The sequence below is a fragment of the Uloborus diversus genome, chromosome 5 (genome assembly GCF_026930045.1).
Source record: "Uloborus diversus isolate 005 chromosome 5, Udiv.v.3.1, whole genome shotgun sequence".
Classification (NCBI taxonomy): domain Eukaryota; kingdom Metazoa; phylum Arthropoda; class Arachnida; order Araneae; family Uloboridae; genus Uloborus; species Uloborus diversus.
In genome coordinates this window covers 169,826,811-169,843,746 of record NC_072735.1, presented here as the reverse complement: position 1 = coordinate 169,843,746, position 16,936 = coordinate 169,826,811, and the positions used below count along the sequence as shown (strand labels likewise).

The following is a 16,936-nucleotide window of genomic DNA, read 5'->3' as shown; positions in this document are numbered from 1 at the left end:
CGGCTTTAATTAGAGACTATTCAATAAAATATTGCATTAGAATGTGACAATATTTATTTCTTTAGTATTCAGTTGGAATAAAACACGAAAATTTCAGACTTACGAGTGTACTTTGTAATTCAAGGAAATATTTCGGAAATGTTGCCCCGCGTTAAGGATAACCCTCTGAAGTTCGTTTTTGAAAACATTTTCCCGAATTATGGATGAGTAATATGGTATTTATTAAGAAACCGCTCATGTTCTTTTAGGTATTTCAAAAAAATGCTTAGTTTTTCAAAAATTGCCAAAAATGCGCATTTTTTAAAAATGGCGGGAAACTGGCAAAAGGTTGCCGGTTTTCTGGTTTCCTGGTTTTTTGGTTCCCGGGTGAAAGGTTCTACACTGTACTAAAAAGAAATGTGTCCTAAATCTCAGTACTAACAAGGCTATTTAGATTTGTATTAAAAATTAATGTTTCATTACTTTTTGGTGACAAAAAATATTTTCCATTGAAACTTTTATCTTACAACGGGGCCTACAAGAGTGAGTGAGGGGGGGGGACAGAGATTTAATGATCACAAAAACATGGGGAACACTTGTATTGAAATATTGAAATGGGGGACACTTGAGTAGAAAAGGGAAAATTATGGGAAAGCTTTTTCTTGGGGGTGCTCTGTAACATACAGGGGGGGGGGGGGGTGCAGCATGGTTCTAAGGGAATGAGTAGCCTCTAGATCCAGCATTGGAAAAAATTAAAGTTTCTATACACCTAGCAATAACTGTATCTAATTAAAGACATTCATTTACCAATTAAATGATTACACTCAATTAGAAATCTAAATCCTTCATTTTGCACCCTAATATAGCAGGGATTAATTTCTAACCAAAGAAGGGTGGGAGCCCTATAGTCTCTATGACTTATTTTAATGTATTAATAGTCTGAATTCCATTCAAAGTGTGATAAAATTGCATACAATTGAAAAAAAAAATGGAGGAGCTGAACTGCCATGCAAATTAAGCCTTGCATAGCAGACACGTCGCTACTGTGCCTTAAATGCAGAAAAAGCCATCAAAAAGTAAAACAAATAGACAAATAAAAATAATACAGCTGAAAGTCAGCAAAAATAATCAACTCCTAATTAATTCAATTTCCTTTTTGTTCAGGATTACATTGAATTAAACTAATTAAGTCATTCAGAAAAATGTCGCAAAATTTATCAAACAAGAACAAAATGCAGTTTTAAGCTGGCAGATAGACAGATAGTAAAAGGGAATTTTCGATCATTTTCAAAGGTAAAAAGCAGAAGGATTGTGACTTACAAGCTTAAATGTGTCCTTAAAACTGACCCAATGTTGATTCAAACTATCTAATTGGCGTTGTAACTCCAACATACTGTTTGAGAAAAGATCAAATTTATCTCGCAGTTCTCGCAACCTTTGTCTGATCATTTCCCGTCCAGGAGCAGCAGTATCTTGATAAAGTCTCTCGCCTGCTGTAACTGTTTCTGTCAGCAATTGCTCACCCACGATTTTATCATTCACCAGAACCTAAAATATTTTTCGAAAATAAATAAACACAAAATGAGCCATTTGGTGAAATGGGGCACTTGGAATATCTTACCAGAAGAGTAAGGACCAGAGAGCGGTAATGAGCAAGGGTGTGGATAGCATTAAGAAGGACATTGATCTTTATTGGGAGTGTTTTGATCCTTATTACCAGCCTAGTTGGGCCCAGAGCCTGTTACTAGTAGTTGTATTTGTATATTGACATCATAAATATTTAAAAATTGTTTAATTATTCTAAGTGTTTTCAAACAATTTATGAGGATATGAAAATAACAAGTATGCAAAGGTTATCAAAGAAGGTTATTAACATAATAGTTAAATATTTAAAATTATAAACAAAGTCAAGTAAGGTATCACACAATCAGATTTATATTGATATTGGCATTTAATTAGTCATTATTATTATTATTTTTTTCATTCCAATGGGGCTGTATAAGAGACCCACCTCAAGACACCTCTGGGCCATAACCAGACCTAGTGCGCTCTCCCACAATGCATCAATCTTTCGTGTGTCACCATTAAGGCGCTGATGCATGACACAGCAGTGTTTTTGACGCCCAGTTTCCACCAGATGGAGGCACCTGGTCTCTCATTTGATGCAAAATTGCACTAGGAATTTAATTTAGCCAAGGGATATTCTAAGCCAAACGAATACCCAAGGGATCTGAAATTAGTCATTATTGATAAATAATTAACAATACCGATTAGTTAAACTTGCTGATAACGAACCCAGATTTAATGAGATGATAATGATTTAGTAAGGGACTGCGAAGAACTTGGTTGGTAAAATGTTAAGTCTAGGAGAGCATAACTTGCTTTTAAATAGCAAACCCAGCTTATGGCGAGTCAAATTTTTGTGATTTGTAAAAAAAAATCACTTCCAGCTGAACTTATCATTTCTTGGAAAATTCTTTTCACATTCCGAAGTCAAACATAACTGGCGATAACAGCTCTTGGTTTTAATTTGTAAAGTGGAGAAGCATTTGGAAATAATATAAAAGTTGATGCAAATGGCATCACTTCCGAGATATACTTTTGAGGATACTGTAACTCAAACTCAAGCTAAAGCAGATGAACAAGATAGTGAAAGCGACAATAATAATGACAAATTAATGCAAAGAATTTGAAACGAAATAATCCTCAACATATTAATGGCTTCGGATGAGCAGAAAGACTTCAAGTTTTTTGAAAGCCAGGAGTGAAATGAGAATGTTCTTCTGGCCATGAGTATTAATCAAAAAACAATAACACAACAAAAGAACATTAAGATAGCACAAAGCAAATAATCCCCTATTTGGTACTGCACATAAATAAAAACAAACAGCAAAATTGAATCAATATTTATGATTTTTTTCAAACACATTTTTTACAAGCACTTAGTTACGACAAGCAAAAACTGCAGTCCATTCGTGTTCATATTTAGCGAGTTCGATTGTATTAAGAATCCAATCCTCAAAACTATTCTTTAAGAGCAGAATAACTGATTGTAAACATAAACACTCAAGCCAGTCAGAACATAGATTTAAAGTAAACAAAGTAATTTTTACTAATCAAAGGAAAAATATCAAAAGTATAATTCTATAAAAAATTATAAAAATAAATGACTAATTAATGAATGCAGTTTAACAAAAAAAAAAGCACTTTTGAAATTTGTACAGCTTTGAATAATGATATGCAGAACTTGGAAAACTAAGGCTCATTATGCCTCAAACGGTGAAAATCGTTTGAATTTATCCAATGGTCTCAAAGTATTTAAACTAAATTTTTTAATGTGCTACAATATTAACTAAAATACAAAGAAACATCTTTCAAGGAAAAAAAAACAACTTATAAATACAAATGTGATGATCAGCAACAGGCTCTGGGCCCAGCTAGGCTGGTCCTAGTCAGTTTATTAGCCCCAATGAAGATGAATGGCCCTCTTAAAGCTATCCAACCTTTCGCTCATTAGCATCTCTTCCAGTAAGTAGTTGCAATTGCCCACGACCCTACTAAAGTTGTAATTTTTCCAAATTTCCAGGTTACCTTGAGATTTGAATAGCTTAAAACAATGACCCCTTATCCTGCTTACCTGCAATTTTATCATGCTTTGCTCAAGACTCTCTTCAGTTTCTAGTTCTGTCAACACTTTTTGTCCAGATGCCAGCCATTCTGAAAACTCATCTGCTTTTCGTTCATAAGCAGCATGGTCTTGAAGGATTGCCTCCCATCGAAGCAATAGTGTCTAAAAATAAATTTTGACAGTAAGTCATCTTTCCTTCTGCTATTGTAGATGAATTTTTGCCGACAGTCACTTTTATACTGCAACGATATAATGTCTAATTCAGATATGCTTACACATAAATTGTTCTGTTTTCCTACGTAGTTAAAGGATGTTGTTTAACCATATAAGCTAACTTTTAAATAAAGTTAACTTTTAAAGAAAGCTAACTTTTAAATAAAAACTAGCTGCCAAGACAGATTAGCAGCTAAGGTGCAGTCTTGGCCTAGTCGCCTATGGCAGCTTGCACAATCCACCTCCTGCGGGCTGGTGTGCAACTCTGTTCTTTCAAAGTACTAAGGTACAGCGCTTTTGGTGCTGTATTTCCTTCGGCTTCGCTTAGCAAAAGAAATTTAAATGACCTTTTGGTACGTAAATTACATTCCTTCAAAGGAAAAGATGAAAAAATTACAGCATTAAAAAACACATCACCTGCGTTGGTATATTAATAACTAAACCAATAACTTGAGCTATTCAATAACTTCTGCTTTATGAAGAAAAAGGAGAGAAATTACAAACGCATTATAACAGGGCCTTCAGAAAGAAAAACCTTCCCTCTGCGCGTCACTTCCACTAAGCCCCTTGCCAGAATGTTGGGGAAAATTATAAGGAAAAGTATTTCGAAACAAGAACCAATGGGAGGATATGTTAGGTTTTTAATCGTTGTAATTTAATAACTCCGATAATTAAAGTCGCACAGCTATGCCACATAGCTAAACATGTAGCCAAGAAAATTACAAATCTATCAATACCTGTTTTGATGCTCAGTTTTCTGTTGTTCACTAGGAGCAGCGATGACATAGATACATCATACATACTAAGATACTTAGTTTTTAATATTTAAGATTATCTAACACATTAAGAAAACTTATCCACTAGGCTAACGAGAGTTCTTCTTATTAAGTACTGCAGATTGTGCTATATTCCCTCATTTAAGAATGAAAGACATTTCCAGGATAACCAAGAGTCAAGGGCAGTCATGTCATTCGACAAGCAATATAGTCGACTATGCCCTATTTTCAACTAAAAAGGAATCATCTGGAGATTGGCTAGAATTAAAATGGTTCTAATAGGAGAAAGAAATTGATATCTCCTAATTCACCTCTAATTTTGTATCTTGTGGGGTGTTTGCTATACCTGATCATATTTTCTGGGAGGAAAAAGAAAAACAGGATATTCCAAGAAAAAATTAGGTAAGAAATCTCCACCACTGGTTGGCATTAGTTAATTTGTGGTTTTGAAAATGGTGAATATAATGCACTCTCCTAATTTTAAAGAACATGGTGGCTACTGACATACAAGAGCATATTTATTTTTAAAAGAAATAAAATAAATCAAATATGAAAAGATCTCCCTTTTGGGGTCAAGATGAAAAAAATTCACAGGTGACTTTGGCAGTTTAACACTTTTCACAATTAAAATTAAAGAATCACATCAAGTAGAAACCACTGTTGGTAATTTCAGAAGTCATGAAGAAAATTACAAACCACTAAACCACTAACAATAGCTAGATCAATCTAAGTAGGTATAAAAATGCTGAGCTCAGCTTAAATTGAGGGCATACACAAAAACTTATTAGTTTCATTGAGTGACTACAAATTGACAGCTAGGAGCCACTGTCTCATAGCTGAGACACAATTAATGACATCATGAGAAATAACTAAAACACGACTAAATCATAAATGCAAAGTCAAAATAGGATAGCTTGACCAGCATTTGGCTGTTTTAAGATGAAAAACCCTTCTACAGAATTGTCCGAATTCTGACAAAGCCTCATTGGAAGTTATGGGAATTCCGATATTTTGCCACAGCATAAACGCCCCTTAAAAATAAATTAGGCAACCTACCTTAACCAATGAGACCAGATTTTGATACCGAGCATTCAGTTGAGACACTTGAAACTTGATGCTTTCCACTCCTGATGAGTGAGTGAGAGAATGAGCCTCATCAGTAAGACTATCCAGATCTTTCTGCTTTGACATTATCTTTTCATTTAAGTCCTAAAAAAAACAAAGATGAAAATGAAACTTTGCGATCATAAGTTATACAAATTAGCTAATTCTGATAGTTCAAAGACAGTAATAGCTAGTAGGTAAGATGCAAGTTTAAGTTCTCGCTCCAAATGACACCATAAATACTAGCATTATAGTATTGATGGATTATTTCCATGCAGGACTGCGCCGTCCCTATGTGCAAGGTCATGCGGCACATGACGGCGCTAGAATCATTGAATCTAGAATCTGAATCAAAAAGGCGCCGAGCACTACCAATTAAAAATGCTCCAAATCGAAAGAAAAATTCTTCAACCAAAAAAAAAAAAATTTACTTTTCATTACATCAAAGGGTGACGGTGAAACCATACTGCCCATCTAACAAAACAAATTATGTATTGCCTTGTTGTATCTAAACATTAAAAAGCGCAACCTTTTGCACTGGAAAAACGATGCCAATTAATGCATACATGAGCAGTTTTCTTCCTGAGGAGTAGAGTGAGTATGTTGTATTAGAATTTCTGCAATATGTATTTTTGTAATTTTAACTTCCGTTGGTGGTAATTCGATTGCTTCATGTTTTCATACAGTAAAAAAAAAGGTAAGCACATTTGCATAACTTTGCATAACAATTTGCACCCTTATGCATTATATTTATATATTGTAGAGTAGATAATAATTAGGTTAATTTTTAGTTTCGAAAATTAACGAGACGATCATTACTCGATCCCCCCCCCCCTCCTCCCACTTTCTTCAACTTTTTGTGCATTAAATTAAAAAAAGAGCTCTGGACAATGTTTTTGCTTTAGATATTAAACTCAATGCCTTTTTAACGATTCTGTACAGAATTATTGGTTTTACCGGAACGAATTTCAGTTTCAAATTTTAAGATGGAATATCTTCTACTTCAATTTAGAAATATAATCAGTATTCTGTTGTCATGTTTTGACAGGCATAAAAATTTGTTTAATTATTCATCAAATGGAGATATTTTAGAGTGGCGTTAACTTAGACCTTTAAGATATTTCTTTTTCCTAAACGCATTGGCATAGTAAAGGAACTACTGAACACGAAATAACTTTCAAATATGAAGTAAAAATGTACACCTTATTCCAAAGTTTAATATTTACACACTGTTTTTTAAATAAATTAAATGTCAAACATATTTTTCATTCGTTATTTGTCTACAAAACCTCACTCAAGGTGTAAATTATATATTCCTGGAACGCCACTGCATAAAGGCGCTCAAAAGACTTTTGCACAATGGCACCGATCAGGCTAGGCGCGGGCTTGTCTCCATGTTAAGTGTACCTCGGCATAACGCATAATAAATGATACTGGCAAGATTAGGCCAATATTTAAGCTTAGAAAAAAATAGCATTGTAACTATAACCAGTACATGTGCGAACTACTAAATTGAACAGCATTGTTTGAGGTGTTGTTGTGTGTGTTATTTTTATGTAAACAAGCATGCATTTTGCTGCTGTTAAATCACATCCAGATTGAATATCACCTCAATCTAGCCATTCTCTACCACTTACTTGGTTGCTCTGTTGCTCAAAACATGCTCAGAAAGTACATTTCAACTTGATAAAAAATGCTCAACGTGCTTTTACTCAAACTTGGCCAAAAGTTAAGTTTCAAAAAATTATACCATATTACCCCGCATTAGCCAGCATGCCGGAAAAAAGCGTGACCGGCATGCCGGTAAATTCAAATTGGAAAATTCAAAGTTTATTTTGCAAAAAAAAAAAAAAACTAAAGTAAATTTGCCCATTCAGTTCCAATCAGAAATCAAACCATTGTAACTGCCATTTGCTCATATATTTTTTAAATAAATTATTTTTTATTTCCTTTTAGAGAGGTAAGTTTAATTTTTATTTATTGAATAGCATGTTTAATTCTTTAGCACTAGCTTGGGGGGGGGGGGGGTAACTTACTGCTTAAATGCTTGCTTAGTTTTAAATTAGATTTTTACAGAATTATTTGTTATTGAATAATATTTTTCTTGCTAAAATAACAAAAGACGTTGTTAGTTAATATTTTTACAAAATTAAATTGATTATTAATACTAATAAGATCTGTATAGAACTTATATTCATTTTTAAGCTGAACTTATATTTTTTATAGTATTAATTTTTTCCTAACCTCGATTTTTCCAGCATGCTGACTAATGCGGGGTAATACAGTAAGTATTTTCCATACAGATTACAAACATTTTTAAAGTAATGATATAAACACTAATGTTTTCATAATTATATTACTTTTTTTTTTTTTTTTGAAAAACAAATACTAACCTTAATAAAAGCTAATTGAGATTCCTTCTCTTGTAAAGTTGACTGCAACTGCGGCTGTTTCAGTGAAGAATCAATGTCTTTGAACCATGTATTCAAAGAATCGATATCCTTCTCAAAGCTGAGCCACTGTTGAATAATATTCTCCAAGTTATGTTTACTTTCGGAAGCAGCTGCTTTATACTGACTGCAAGAGTCAGAAAGTTCTTTTAGTTCATGTCTGATAACTTCACATCCATGCTCACTGGTATTCTTACAAACAGTAGAACACAGCAACTCCAAATCTGTTAATTTTTTGTCAATTTCAGGCTCTTTGCTGATTAGTTCCTGCAAAGAAAAAAAAACTATGTATGTGCTGTGTCGTTTTCAAGAACTAATAATCACATACAAAAGGTATATTTTTTGAATTTTAAATTATATTTTCAAAATTTGCAATAAAAAATATTTAGAGATATAGGTTTAAAGTAGAAAATAAACTTTTACAACAAAAATTCATAAAACAAAAAAACTCAATAGGTCACTTACATGAAAATGAAAATATAAAATATTTTTTCATGAAACTGAAACAACGTGATGTTATTTCAGCAAATAATCCTGTCCTTTCTTCACATTTTGCTCAATGATGTTCATATTGCAAGAAATCAATAAATTTTTAAATGAAGTTGTAGTTTTAATACTACAAATTTTGGAAATGAAAATAATAAATAAATTAACATAAGTTTTGGGAAAAACACACATCACAGTTGCTTAAAGGGGAAAAATACTATTTAGAATGGAAGTAAAATTATATTCTTTTTTCAAAGCCTTACTTTAAGCATGTCCAATCGACTAACAATAATTCGTTTTTCACCAGTGGTGTCTTTACACTCCTGCAGCTTCATATAATTAGAGGATAAAAATTCTTGGAATTCTTGGCAACGATCTAAATAAGTTTGGTGGTCACTGATGCTTTCTTTTAGTTTACTCAACAATCCCTGAAATAACAGAAAATAATTTTTGTAAAAACTTTATAATTAGTATAAAATTCCAGTCATCACGATCAACAATGAGAAAATATTTTATAATTAATTTTAATTCATAAAACTATACATAGTCGGGGGGAAACAGATATACCATAAAGAGTCAGTAGAACTGAAAGTTACTTTCAAGGCAATGTAAAAAAATAAATAATGAAGCAAATAATGGAACAAAACTAAGGGCACATTCAAAAATATATACATATGAATTGTATCTTGGCAACTTTTAGTTGATAAAATTTACATTAATTTAACTCAAAGCATTATGTGACACGTTACAACTGAAATAGTGCTCTTCAACTCAGTGCCCACTGTGTATATTTAAATGGCATGACAATAACTTATGGCTTTAACAATGGGTTTGAAGAATTCCAGCCAGTTTTTTTTTTTTTTTTTAATGATGAAGCTGTTTCATGCTTCATTTAGTGTGAACGTGGAAGACTATACTGGAAACATGCAAATGAAACTTATTGAGTTTAAACATAATGATTTTCAAGAGAAATTAAAATTTTTTGAAAACTTTTAAATTTTTACTTAAAGTATATATATATAAAATAAATTTCTATCGATCAGATCTCATGATCTGTGGTCCCAGCATTCATTTTTGAGAGCACTTACACTTATGAAGAGCTGTTTTCCAAAATAAAGAATGTAAAGTCAAAACAAAGGGATGTTAAGCAATAAATAAATACCTTTGTGCCGAGGAATAACAGGAAATATCCATCGTTGTTTAGCACAAATAAACACGTGTATTCTGAAATCTGTATATTTGTGCTAAACAATGTTGGATATTTCCTGTTAATCAAAGGGATGTTGTTCCTAACAGTCATCTTCAGAATTCTCTTTGAATTCCTTCACACGCATAAAAGCCAATGTTGACAGATTGGTGAAAGAGAAAGTGTTGATACTGGCTTTCACTATTTTTAAAATTATGCAAAATTTAGAAACGTTAAGATAGTTTTATCAATGCAGCCCAAAAGCAATTCCATTAAAAACGTTTGTCACTTTATGAAGATAAGGTCTAAGATCACTGACACAGACTTTGCAAGGAGACGAACTACCTAGAAGTACTTATTGCTATTTTTTTTTATTTATTTTTTTGCAAGTTAAGTTTAGCTATTTTTGTTATTTGGTCAGAATTTTGAGATAACACTAAAAGTCACCAAGGAGCAGTTCGTAACTAATTTTTAGACTTAAGCAAAATAAATTAATTATCCAGAAAGTAAATAATTAAAAGGTATAATCAATTTTTACAAATGATGAGGTGAAATGAGGAACACGATGAAATGGGTACAAGAAACTTACCTCAGATTTTGTGCACATAGCATTGTACATCATTTTCACTTCTTCTACATATGAAGGAATGGAATTGTCGCCAGTTACTGTTATTAGCTCATTGGCTTTCTCGCAGACTACATCCAGCAAAGGCTTATGGGATATGATATCTTGATGTATAATCTAAAAAACAAATAAATACAAATGAAATCTATTTTGGTGCAAAAACAGTGGGGGAAAAATGACATTACACTTAACATTTTAGTTATAACAATACTAGATAAAAAATAAAGTACGAAAAGTATTATGCGACTATTGTAAAAACAATGCCATCACACACAAATATGTAAAAAATAAAAAAAAATCATAGGTGTGTGTTACCCTAAAATAGTTATTTGGAATTTAATTTGAATACTTGCACATTAAAAAGTTGGGTTACTGTATTAATTTGCTTCATACGAGTAAATATTTCATTCCCACTACTACATGAACTTGGGGAGGGGGGGGGGGGAATCAATAACAGCTAAATGCGAATATTGATTAGCTCTATGTTTCCCTTTTGAGTAACATTCAGGCCCCCCAGGAAAAAGCATTGACAAGTATTTTGCTGTAAAACAGGGATTCTTAATCGTTAGTACAGTGGATCTGAAAAAATTGACCAGCTCTGAATGATTTGCATGTGTCAGAGTAAAAAAAAATAATAATAATATTAATAAAATAAATAATAAAATCCAAAAACAAATAAACTGATATGAGATCCTTTTACGATAGCATTTAATGGTAATTCAGAAATTTTCCATATTTTAGTGGTTTTCATCAAAGGTTTATTTACTCATGTATAATAAGTTCAATAACTACTTATCTTTATATTTAATGTTTACTGTAAGTGTTGACTAGCAATTAAAAAAATTTACAATTAACTATAGTTGGGGCAAACCTAACCTTTCAGTAATGTGAAGACTATGCAGCAGCCTAATCACAGCATCATGATGCTACCAGGTAAAGTTTGCCCCAACTATAATGTAACAGTTCCTTAACCCAGTAGTGCTCAACCTTTTTCTACCCGAGGGCCGGACCTTATATTAAAATGATTCTTGCAAGCCAGAATACATAAAAAAATTCCAAATATTTAAAAAATTTCTGAATAACATGGGAAAATATTTGGAAGGATAGAAAATTAAAAATCAATGATTGTTGTTATCATTACTTGACACTTCTTTTACTAAATGCACCTGTTATCAGAAGCCAATTTCTGAACATTTGGCTCTAAATTGGTAACGTTGTCACTAATTGTGCTTTTCTATTTGTACTATTAAAAAAGAAGAATGGGCCACATGGATCAACTTCACAGGACCAGATGTGGCCTGTAGGCCATAGGTTGAGCACCACTGCTTAATCTATAATAAATTCTGTTTGTTACAAAAAATTATGAAAAATTTCATCGGTCCAAAAAGTTTTTTTGAACTTTTACTGGTCTGTGGGTCAAAAAAGGTTAAGAATTGCTGTGGGTATATAATCGTTTTGTAACTTAGACATTCTGTTTTTTTTTTTTTTTTTGAAACAGTATGGATGTCAAAAAATTCAGCATAAGTAAACAACACTGAAAAGATATTTCTTGAAAAGTTGAAAAGGACTCAAAGAAAAAGCAAAAACTAACAAGAACAATACCATACCTTCTGACTTTGAAGTTGAGCTCTTTTCTCTTGAATGGTAGATTTTGGTTCAGTGTGCTGCTGAACAGATAGGCCAACTTCTAGTAACCACTTGGACAGCCTTTCCTGACCTTGCAAAAAAGAGCTCAATTTCTGCAGACAAGAATCTATTGCTCTCAGAGCAGAGTTGCATTTTTCCTGAAGAGTTTCATAAGTTTTCTGGAGATTTCTGAAAGGCAATTTGCACAAATCAATATTTTGCTTTTTCATATTTATTTTACACTAAAACTCATATTTATCTTTTTGGGGTCTAGTTGTGGAAAAAATATTAAAAGTAAGTTGAAAATTTCTAACAATAATTGATTGGACGGTGTTATGCAAAAATGGGTCAACCCACAAAGCAGTACTTTTTTTGAGCAATGAACATCAATGCCCAGTTTCTTGGAAGTGGGTTGGCATTTTGTTCATTCGATAGCATAGTAATACAGACTTTGGCTTAAAACAGTTTTGTATATTAAAGTACTTTAGTTTATCTACCAACCTATACGAATAACTCTTTTTTTGAATTTTTGTGGCTTAACTCATTTTTTGCGTAACACTGTCCAATTCGTAGAGATAAAGTGAATAAAAAATAATAGAGTTTTTAAAAATTATTTAACAAAGACAAAAATAGAGAGAGAGAGAAAGCATTAGAAGTTGATGACTTTTTATAATAAATGGACCATGGCTCTACAAAAAAAAAAAAAAAAAAAAAAAAAATCATGCTTTCTTTTTTTTTTTCAAAGAGCTTCTGCAGATAAATAGTCCAATTGAGGCCGTGAGAAGCAAAGGGATGCAAGTGGACTTTTTAAAGTTCATAACAAAAGCATTTAAAATCCAGACCCTATGTAGGTTTTCATTGATTTTTTCCCCGAAATTCTGTTGTATAGCAGCACTTACCAGAGTTACAAGTACAATTTCTTGTCCCAAAACAGAGGAGAGGTTCTCTTACTATTTGTGCTGGTTATCTCCAAATTTTTAATTTTGGTGCATGCAACCATTTGCTTCTCATTGCCTCAATTTATATCTAACATTTCCATCCAAGTTTAGAGACCAAATATTTTCATCTAAAGCAGGTGTGGATCCAGGCTCTGGTTTAGGAAGGGGGGGGGGGGACACCACATGCTCGACAAAAAAAAAAAGAAAAGGGGGGGGGGGGTGGTGTCTATATTATTTATTTATATTAGTTTTACTATCTTTGGATATGAAAAAGCTAAAAACATTGCTATTGAAGGCTCGTTAACATTAATGTAGTTATTAATTTTAAAAAAAGATACCTTATTTTTTGTCGAATAATTTCTCTTCCTTCAGGAGATGTAGAAGTGTACAATCTTTCTCCAAGCTCAATTGTTGCTTCAATATGACATAAATTCTGTGACAGCTGATCATTTAAAGCCTAGAGAAAAAGAAATTAAGTAAATATTAATTCATTTCATAAGATTTTCTCCTTCATACACTCATGCACTTACTCATGGGTACTAACATTTTGAGGGCCCAAAATACCATTTCCAGTGTGTGTGTGTGTGTAGTTGTACATATAACACATATATTTATATTAGATCATTCAGCATTCCTATAATAACATCATTAGTGAGTCAAGATAATAAGCTGATTGTTACAAACTAACAGCTAAAAACCTTTTTAAAGTGTTAAATTTAATGCATTGATCTCAAGTATTTTTTCATTTGAACTTCTGTCTAAAGTACTTAAATGCGGTAGACTGAAGAATTTATGCAAACATTTTTTTTTTTTTTAATTCTGAAAAAGTTAAACTCAATTTACTTCGATTTTATTTAAAGTCCACTATAAAGCTTTAAACTAACATTCATTGCACTATTTAATGACAACATAAAGAAAACAAAATGGCCAAACTATATAATGACAAAACCAAAAAATAACCAAATGCTAATACTGCTGTGGGCAGGTAAAGAGTAGTAACAGCAGTTTTTTTCTTTCTTTTTTTTTTTTTTTTTTTTGCATTTTTGTCATCTATTGTACGTTAGCGTTATTGTACAAGCTTGTTTGCTCAGTTTCCGCTGAGCAAAATGGTTAAAAAAAACATCCAATTCCAACATTTCCCTTTTGTCAGTATTGAATCAAACACAGATTTCCTCATATATCTCAAAAACTCTTTTCTGCAGATACTGTCATTTACCTGCCCATGGCAGAATACAACTTTAATAGTTACATAAGTTAGTTGTTTTAATATAATTTTATAGGATTAATTTTTTAGACAATAATATCCAGCATATACTGACTGAAAACATATAATTTGTGAGCACTAATGAGAAAAAAAATGCATAATTCACATTACCATACATTCCGCAATAGTATTTCAATGATAGGTAATATAAAAAGCAGCAAACTCACTTTAAAGATTTAGACTACTGATCTTATGGATTATAATTCTTTGCTTTGTTGGAACATTAATGTAGGGATATTGATATTTCTATTTACCTTGAAAAAACAATAAAACTCTTTTCTAAAGTGACCAAGATTGAACTGTGAGGTAAAAAAAAATTACCTTACTATCTATAAATTATACACCCAACTAAATATATAAATTATTCTTAAAAATATCTCAAGGTTTTTTTTCCCCCAATGAACAATGAAAGAAATTATATTCTCAAGTAAACACGCTCAACCAAACACGCTGCATTTGTATGGGCTGTACGATGATTACAGCATTGTGACTACTAAAGACAACCCATCTATTGCGGATATCATGAATAAGTTGTCTTTGGTTTAAAATGTGTCAATAATTGCCTGTGATTGTGTGCATCGAGAAAATGGCTGATAGGGCGAAGTGCTAATTGACGGAAAACGCCGAAAACATTTAACCCTTTTATATTCAGCCCACTCAGCATACATATTACACCTTATGAGTTCACTAGCCATGGCTTTAACACTTCTGGGTACCAGCCGAGTTAAAATTGGGAATAACAATGAAACTAAGCATGCTTTTCAAAACTTTATTTAGCAGATACAGTGAAGCACCGTTAAAAAGTTTCTCTTTTATACGTTTTTATCATTTATACGTTTTTTAAATTGGTCCCTGCAGAGTCTAATGCACATTAACCTATACCTATTATACGTTTTTTCATTTGAACGCTTTTTCCATACAGTCCCTTCAAAACGTATAAAGGGTGTTTCACTGTAATTTGCAGGTCATATGCAGAGAAATATAACAATAAGGATTATAAATCCAAATGCGAGACAAAGCATCCAGGACGCAAATATAACTGCATGCAAACTACAATATGAAACAAGAAAACACTTTACCTCCAAGAAAGATCGGCGCTCTTGCAATGCAGCCATGTCTCCAATGAGAATCGAATTTTCTTTTAATTTCCTTTCGGGTTCTTCAAGAGCCTGTATGATTTCTGAGAGTTTTGCCTCGAAGACTTCATGCTCTTTCACATACTGGTCCCACTTTCTGACTGAATCCTAAAAGAAAACATTTTCTCTGAAGGTTAAAGAATAAAAAGTATTAAGAAGTTATCCCTTAAGCTAGGGCTAAGGCAGAATTACATGCAATATACCGACAGACCGGTTGTCCTATCCAGAGATTTTCATCCCTGCCTCTGGATGTGATAACTGGGCTGTCAGTATATTGTTATGCAATAAAAAGGAGTTTTGAAAAGTAGACAAAAATTATATGTTTAGAAATCATATTTCCTACACAGACCTTAAAATAAATTTTATAATCTTTCAACAGAAGTAAATTATGCAAAAGCAGGATCACTAATTCATAGGCTGATATTGTGCTTGAGGGTAATTTAAATTGTTAGCGAGGGATAATAGAAAATAGAAGTAAAAAAAAAAGGAAATGAAGTAGGAATTTCTTAAAAAATCCTTCTTCCTTAAATAATAGAATAGCTTCATTTTGCGACTAAGCAAAGGGAGATAATATAATTTGATTTTATGTATTTATATTAAATGGGGAAAAGGTTCCCCACATTAGTCAAAGAAAAAAATCTGGCTTTTGTTTCTACAACATAAACTTCTCTCAAACCTATTCACAATTACAACATAACACTACTTTTTTTTTTTTTGTTTGTTTGCACTTATTGCTGTTGAAAACAAAAGTACCTCAAAGAACAAAAGTTAATATTTCGCACTGCAAAATAGTTCACATCAAAATATCTCACAAGTGATAAACTTTGAAAGGTAAAGCTCCTTTAGATTTGTCCCCCTTCCCACTTTGGGATCCAAATTTGAACGCTCAGACTGATTTTAAAAACTTGGTGCACTGTGGGAAAGTGAATGCAACATGGGGAAGCTGGCATCAATGTATGGAATTAGAAACTGAGCAAATTATTCTCTTACCTGTTTAAAGTTCACAAAAAGCTTTTATAATTTTGTATTTTGTAAAAATAAGGATGAGACAAAAATCAATGTTAACAGCTTCTCTAACTGAGATTAACACGAAGAATCATTCTTATTTTTCTGTTCAAAACATTTTGAGAAACAATTCGTCAATCTTATCATAATTTCACAAACAGACAGTACTGATTTGAAATCTAAAAAGAGCATAATTTTAATGTCCCTTGTGTGGATATTACATAATATCCAAAGGAGCGTTCAGTTCAAAATGGAAGGGAGGCATGCATTTGGGTAATTTAGGGGGTTAATTATTTCCCTTCCCAAACACAGATTTTGGAAACAATGATATTATGCATTTGTGCACGTATTTTGTACCTTTTCCCTAGAAAATGCATCAAGTATATACTGTTTGCACTACCTAATTGGAAAATTCTGAAATAATGGGTCTGGGGGAGATGATTTTCTAAGTTTAAATCTTTTTATAGTGTGGGGAGGGGGTTGTGCATGATGACACTTTTTTATGAGGAGTTAGTAGAAA

The 16,936-nt window shown here is 32.3% G+C and overlaps 1 protein-coding gene across 1 annotated transcript in view; it reads right to left on the bottom strand.

Annotated features, from left to right (window-relative positions):
* Positions 1-16,936, bottom strand: part of LOC129223276 (muscle-specific protein 300 kDa-like) — a 175,047-nt gene that overhangs the window by 51,404 nt on the left and 106,707 nt on the right. Inside the window, 9 exon segments of the mRNA XM_054857842.1 lie at positions 1,300-1,527; positions 3,617-3,769; positions 5,653-5,805; positions 8,094-8,417; positions 8,900-9,064; positions 10,412-10,564; positions 12,055-12,262; positions 13,350-13,453; positions 15,340-15,519. Of these exon segments, the coding sequence (XP_054713817.1) occupies positions 1,300-1,527; positions 3,617-3,769; positions 5,653-5,805; positions 8,094-8,417; positions 8,900-9,064; positions 10,412-10,564; positions 12,055-12,262; positions 13,350-13,453; positions 15,340-15,519 (1,668 nt within the window).